Source organism: Rhyacophila brunnea, unplaced genomic scaffold (assembly GCF_057557595.1).
Source record: "Rhyacophila brunnea isolate RB1 unplaced genomic scaffold, BYU_Rbru_1.0 scaffold_4, whole genome shotgun sequence".
Lineage (NCBI taxonomy): Eukaryota > Metazoa > Arthropoda > Insecta > Trichoptera > Rhyacophilidae > Rhyacophila > Rhyacophila brunnea.
The window spans coordinates 34,037,416-34,045,587 of record NW_028233068.1 but is presented as its reverse complement, the minus strand read 5'-3'; the positions used below and the strand labels follow the sequence as shown (position 1 = coordinate 34,045,587).

The 8,172-nt window shown below is 28.0% G+C and overlaps 1 protein-coding gene across 1 annotated transcript in view; it reads right to left on the bottom strand.

Annotated features, from left to right (window-relative positions):
- Positions 1-6,116: 6,116 nt before the first annotated feature.
- Positions 6,117-8,172, bottom strand: part of LOC147067288 (uncharacterized) — an 82,519-nt gene continuing 80,463 nt past the window's right edge. Inside the window, exon 10 of the mRNA XM_085954424.1 lies at positions 6,117-7,258. Within this exon, the coding sequence (XP_085810550.1) occupies positions 7,128-7,258 (131 nt within the window). The 3' untranslated portion in view covers positions 6,117-7,127. The remainder of the gene's footprint in view (positions 7,259-8,172) is intronic.

Sequence of the window (8,172 nt, the reverse complement as noted above, 5' to 3'; positions counted from 1 at the left end):
AACTTTTCTGTGCACGGGTTCATCAGATTTCTTTATATCAGTTGTGTTATTTATCTTATCAGAGGAAATGGTTTGACCTTGATATGGCTTAATTTTATTTTGTTGGAAATGATGGTTTGGATTATTTTTTAAGTCATCGATAACAGTCATAAGCTTTTTTGGGTGTAATTTTGGTCTCCATAAAGCAATGATTCCTTCAGTTAAAGCCTGAAAACATTCACATTATTTTCAAGTCATATCATTAATGATTTTATTAAACTAGTCCAAACACCGTTAACGATAAAAAATGTTGTTTTTTTGCAAGTGAATCAAAACATAAACGAATTAGGTAGTTTAGCTACAAACAATAATTATCAGTTATAGTAAAGTAAGTTCTAGTGTGTAATTTATTATTTTACGATACTGAGTGTGCAGTGTGTTTTCGCATAATATAGTCATTTTTATAACGTACATATATACAAATCTGCTTTAACAGTGTTATGGCCAGGTGATTGGGTCATACGCATGATATAGGTAGTATGCGTTTTAGTGTTAATTATATTTTTATGTATGTACATTTCACGCGTTTATCTTAATACCTACTTACCAATAATTTAAATCCATCAATTCCTTTACTTGTAGCGAACGTCTTGTAGTCACTCAAATTATTGTGGTCCAAGAATAATAACACGTCACTTTCACTCCAGCCCTTAATTGCGTTAAGTGATGATGCCATTTTAAAACTCATTTCACAAGCAAAGATTAAAGTTTTTCAAGACTTGATAGCCAATATTAAAATCATTAAGTTATTATGTTATTAACTTCACAAATTCAATTCTTATCCCATGGCTTTGTTATACTTTATAATATTTATACAATTTTCAATTTAATCTGTTAATTAGAGCTTTTTTTAAAATCTTAAATTTTTGGCGACGTCTTAAATCACATAAGTAGGTACCTAGTTACTGTAAGCAAATAGTGGGCGTACAGTATTGACAATGAAAATCATCCACTTGTAAATAAATAATTTTGTATTGTTATTTTTAATTAATTAAATTATACATACTCAGGTATATAATATTTTGTATAGTTGGAATTATCACGTACCTAAGTATTTTAATAATACAACTAAATAATTATGGTAACACAAAACTACCATTAATAATATTTTAGTAGTTATGATTAAATATAAACAAGTGCTTATTATTACAATTCACCTATGTCTACCGTATTTTTGTTAATTAATTTAAAAAAAATACAATTTTTAATTGATTAAAAACACTGATGTTTTATGATAATTAATTTTTATCAATGAATTTAAAACCAACGAAATAGTAGGCATTTTTTTAAAAACTGTACGTATGAATATTTTTATGAGCTATTTTTTTAAGCGACAGTATGTATGTAGGTACTGTGGCTGCGAGAATGTGGATGGGACTGAATTAAACCAATTAATTATCATTTTAAAGTCGCTTTTATCGCAACCCAAGGTGGATGCTCTCTGTGTTTTTGCGTAAATGATACGAACTTGGTAAATGAACTAATTATATTTTTTAATGTAAATGTATCATATTATTATTTTTTATTGATTTTTATTTAATAAAATATTATTAGTGATATACTTAGACTATTTATTTTGTTCAGTGTTATTTAAATTCGACCAATACAAATTAGTGCAATATTTATTATATTATAAGATAAATATTGGTTGAAATTTTAACATAAAATAAATTTTGATAATACTAAAACTGTGGCAATAGTGGAGTATCTACTATAAACAATAATATCCAAGATGATTATGCTTTCAAAATGTTTGTCTGTACTGACTGATAAAGTGGACCACGTAAAATATCTTGGTTGCCACATAAAGGAAGACTAGATCTCAGATCATGATCAGAATATTGAGATTGCTTGAAGCACTTTTGAAAATATGAATTTTTTCTTCTACAACTGAGATATAGGTGTGGGGATTTGCTTGAAGAGGATTATAATAATATACGAGTCGAAACCTCGGCGGTAAAGAAATGGAGTATTAAAAGTCTGGAGGCATCCAAGATGTGTCTGTATTAACATAAAAGCTGCATATTTCTGCCATATTTTCTGCAACGAGAAACATAATTTGCATAACATAGCATCGATCATGCAGGTAAAGGTGAAGGGCAGCTGACAAGATATGACGATGTATTTTAATTATAAACGAAACAAAAAATAAGAATAAATAATCCTGTTTCTTCGTAATAGGACGTATTCATATTTATATTAAAATATTATATTATAAGCAAATAAAACTAATAATTTATGTATTTTTTCACTTTAAACGCCTACGCCTACATGAAACAACAAACAGTGCGTTACACACTCCGTTCATCTGTAGACCTTTCCATCGTAGTAAATGTAGAATCCAGTTGGTGCGGTATGCCTTCACGGGATATAGTAAGTTAATACATAAAAAGCAACCACATACGGCGTTAATGGACGAGCAGGCATAGTTACACAAGCTATGCGTTTAGTCGAATTAGATAGGTAGTAAGTAGTAAAGGGCTCTAAATGAACCGGAACGCACCGGAGCGCCGTTCCGGTTCATAAAAGCTCCTAAATTATCGCTCCATCTCGTGGAAATATTCAGTTAACCGTCTAAACTAGATACCTATGTCATAAGTAGGTAGATATAATAAAAAAATCTAACACACGTATTTTTAAATACATATACTTACCTACAATTAGATAACAATGTTAGGGAATATTTTCGTAAAATTGTCGAGTGCTCCGGTTCGTCACATTTTCCATTTCGAGCGCTGGTAGGTACTGTAAAGTAAAGTATGCCCCAACTGAAACGAATACTGCAAAATATTAAACCGTCCGAGTGTGATTGGAATATTTATTTATTAATTTTATTAATTTGGCTTTCAGTTTTTGTCTACATATTTTATTTAAGTTTGTGAATAAATAATATAAAAATTGGGATATGAATAAACTAATGATAGATGGGGACAATACGTCAGGATCGATATAAAAGAATTATGAATACAACATGGTGGACATTCTTTTGCCTGTGGGTCAATTTCGTCGTAGAGGTAAGTGATGATCATAGTGATACGCTTGATCAATTAAGGCAAATGACGGCATTCGAACGTGAGTATTTTAACCAGGGATATCAAACTGATATTGCAAAACAGTTCTTTTACGAAAAATTACCTGTCAACGTGTACAATTTTTATTAACAATTCCGATTTTTAGTCGGTTAAATATTCGGCGTTGGCAAAAATATATAAAATATGATTCATTAGAGAATAATACTATAATTTTATAGTGGATGTGAATAAGGTGCTTTTGGAAACCTACCCGGACCAATGTAATCTAGCAATAATATTGTTGTAATAATATGAAATACCTAAATACAGTTTTGCACACATTAAAATGAATGTAAAATAAACATTTATTTTGTTTTAGTATCTCTTATATTATTATCCTAAAACATCTTGAAAAACGCACTAATTTCTCATTTAAACGACACTTTGTTGATATTTTAACAACTTCACTTCGGTTTGTACGCTACCGAATTGTCTACCGATTGATTTGGACACATTTGAGAATTTTATAGGTACGTGACAATAACCTCTATGTATTTACGACCTGATTAAAATAAATGATTCCTTTATTTGCGTGCTAATTTATTTTTCAAATTTACGATTTGCGTTTGCGGGTATGTTTTCCCTCACCTTACCCCATAAAATACGTCCTATCCCTGTCTCACCCTCTCTCTTACACATTTATATTTTGTTTTATCTCATGTGTTACAGATAGATAGGTAAATAAATTAATACAATGTATAATTATGTAATTACAAAATAATGATGATTCTTTAAATAAAATATATTACATGTATATTAAGATATTGTACGTAAAAAAATCTCGTTTATACTAAGATAAAAATATTATTAATATATTATTATGTATTGGAAGTTTTGAGTTTCTGGCAAATTCTTTCTGTATACAGTTGGGCCAGACAAACTTCGTTAATGTTCATTTATTGAACACGAATGTAGGTGGTTAAATTAGCAAACGTTTTAAAAGTACCAGATTCAAGAAGTTTTCACGAGAATGAAATCTACGTGAGAAATAAGCAATAAAAACCGAGATGTTGTAAATTTGCGACGACATTGCTGTGGAGTTTTGTATTAGAAACCTACGCAAAGCTTGCAAATACAAACAGGCTTCTAGTGATTCTATTTATTATTTAGTTTTAAAAGGATATATATTTTATTCAGATACAATACAGCGGTCGTGGAACTTTTTTATGTATTACCTACCATAAAATATATTTCCTTACGTATAGTACTACTCCCTTGAGTTAAAATTGAGAAAAAATACATTATAGCCAACTTAAGAAATGGCCCTTACATATTAGATACTTTTACTTATTAAATAATTTAAAAAAATATTTATATGTCTCATTATCATAATCATCATCAGCCTGTTTCGATCCACTGCTGAATGAAGGTCTCGTTAAGCTCCCTCCACTGTTCTCGGTTTCTTGTTATTCGTTGTAACGTATTTCCTCAGAACCTTAATATTTTGTCAATTCAGCGGGGCGGTCTTGCAGTAGTCTTATATTCATCGGATATCACTGGATTATTATATTCATTTAGTCATTCATTCAGCCTACGAAGTATGAGTCCATGCCAATCCCATTTAAGGTTTTCGGTGTGCTATGCTTATTCATTGGAAACTTTTTCTGTCATTATGTGTGATGCTCAACATACACATCTACATGCCTTCTTTATTCATCTTAAATTTATAATTTGTAAAGTTCACTATGTGTAAAATAAATTTGAATTTGAAATGCCACCTTGCGCTACACTTAATTTCTAAGTTTTTTGATCCTTCATTAAAGCCAGGATATATTGTTTTACCTCACTCGGGGTAATTTATCCCGGTTCCTAGATATACATAAGAGATGCATAATTTACTTACTGTACGACAACATTATTTAGGCAACAACAGGAAGTCGCTCTTATCGCGTATAGAATATTTCACAGTGTTGTCATTTTTTGAGAAAACATATCCCGCGAAATTAGGTTTTTAGTTTATATCAATTCTATTCTCAGTAAGTTTATAAGTACATTAATTTATAAGTCTAATTATTGTTCAATAAATATCAATAGAATTTTTTTTTCAAATAATTTCACCTCTTAATTATTACTATTATATTAGGTTAATTAATACAGCGTAATTATTGAATTTGGAAGGAAATGTATCATTGAACCCACATTAACTGATAATATTGCTGCAGGTATTTATTAATTAAATAACTAGAACACAAATTATGACTAAAAAACAAGAAGTAGAAAGATATAACATATTCAATATTATATTGATGACCCAATCACATGTTTTATAATTTACAAATGATGTCTTTATATCGTATTTTTAGTAAAATTGTTGTAGAAACACATACTGTGAAAATAATTTTCTATAAATTAAATTATATGTACCTACTTATCGGTTTAAAAATTAGGAAAATAATTAGGAAAAAATAGGACAATTCATTATCTAACTAATGATCATTTATACTTAATTATTATACGTCTAAAAATATTAATAAAATAGATTACGATACACATAACTTTATAATATACAAACATAATTTCCAGTATTTGGGGAAATATTTCTAGTATTACAACACTGAATTTTGACATACCTGACATGACAGGAACCCGTCAAATGGGCTTGTTGAAAGTATTGTATGCCTGTTGCCTTTTAAATACGACTCTGTTTCTTCTTCGCAATAAATCAAAAGTTTACTGATAATAATTCGAACATCATTTCGTATTGTTTTAGACATCTTTTGAATATAAAAAGCTTCAAATTACGTAAATTGATAGATGCGTCCAATACGAAGTGTCAAAAATGTAATGAAAAATTTGGGGGCGTTCCTAATTTGAAACCGGAAGTTCGATTAGCTGTACGTAGTTCACAGATTTGCCACGTAGCCAAGATGAAGTTGCCGGACAATACTTCATACGTTTTATTTGGTGCGAACACCCGATTTAAAATTAGACCTTGTAAACACAATCAAAATAATATATGAATCATTTTTTCTTAATGATTATTTGGAATGAAAAACACATTGTTTTAAATTGTTTATTATCATTTAACTATTTTACAAAATTTCCATAAAATATCATAATATTTTAACGGGAAAACCTCTATAATTATAATGTCTCATTATGTCTGTAAATTATTATTAAAAAGCGTAGATATGTTTATAATACATTATTTTTATTTTGTACTTAATAACTAACGCAACAATATGTGTAAAAATATATTATTGTATTTAAAATATAAGCAAAAAATACATCTATGCAAATTACAGAATATATTAATTAATGTTCTAACCTACTAATTATATTATTAAATCAGTACCCATACTCATTTTGCTTTTAAGAAAATGTTTTTCAGATCTAAATTAGTTAGTAACTGTCTTACATAACACACTTATTATATACGTATTACATTACAATACGTATTAAATACATACATTTACCTAATACTGTTAAAATACTCAAGTGCATATATGATGTATATTTAATTTGATTTAAAAGTTTTTTTAGCTATAAAAGAAAGCCAGAGTCATTTTTAGTAGCAAAAATATTTTTTTCTTTCTTATTAAGTAAATGAAAAATAAATATAATGGCAAACGAATTAGGTAATAATAATAATCGTACACGCATAGAATTCAGAAGAAAGTTATGGCATGTTATTAATTTTTCAGTGTATTAAAAATATATTTACACATTAACAACTTAATTAATATTAACGTAATATAATACAATTTACAGATTTTTTCGTATACATGAATTAAAATTAATAGACAACAATAATTAATTATATGTATTGCATTTTATGACTCATAAACAATAATTTAGTTTATAAATTTCGACCAAATTTCAGAAATATTTTATTTGATTCAAATCATAATTGAATGTTTTTAATAAAATAGTTCAATAATATACATAAAAATTGATTTAGAACTGCTGCATCAATAAATATGTATATTTAAATTCATTATTTGTTATCATGATTCCTTACAAGAGTTTAAATATTAACTTGAAAATTGATGATATTTACAACCCAGTTAAATATTTTCAAGTCATAACAACAGCTTTAAAAACACACGTGTCTTCGTCCATGAGGGCAGGCCAAATGAAAGATCTGATCAGGTCGGATCGTTGGTCTGAAGAATGGAAGCGAACATGCTTATCTGATCTCATTAGAACTGAAAAAAAAATAAAGTTAATTTTTTTAAGAATTGGAAAAATATACCTAATTTTTATTGATTAATAATTTATTGTGATTTTCAATAATGATGAACTAAAGAGATACTTTAAGGTTTATTGGAAATATTTATATAATATATTAAATTAATGAGTTTTGATAGTTTAAGTAGCTTATAGTCTTATTTAAATATTATGTGAAATGAAAATGGGTAGGTACCTACAAAGACTCATCATTAATTAGGTAGGTAGGTATTTAAACCTTGGTTAACTTTTAAAGTGTGACTATGTCTATACTAAAGTACAAATTCTTACAACCAAGTAGAAAAGTACACTTAGCTTATTTTATTACCGAATTACCAATAAATTTGTTTATAATTATACGTATTTTAATAAATAATAATACGTATTTTTATACATACTACTTAATGTGATAATTATAATTAGGTATATTATGCAATAATTCGGAGACTGTTTGTATACCAAGAAAAATCATAGAAATTTCTCTTACTTGCCTCTAACAAAGGTACTGGTGTTAATAGCCAAGCTCATCCATTAATGATTTTATTTATAACGAAAAGGTGCTATATTAACGTGTAAAATTTAGTTCAGAAAATATTGATTATTCCATCAATCGGTATTATGAAAGATTTGCGTTTTAGTTATTAAGAAAATAAAATTAAATCCATACAATAACATGATTTATATGACTAAATATTGTTAAATGCATTAACATCACCTTATAATGTTTGAGGCTTTCACGGTTGTTTTTTATCGTAGTAGATTTTTGGGTTTCCACCGTGTGTCCTTCCTTCTTTACTCGACGTTTCGGGCTCGTTGCAGAAGCCATTATCAAGAGATGATATGTTTTATGATGAAAATGTAGTGTAGATATGTGAATGCAAACATTGCTCTA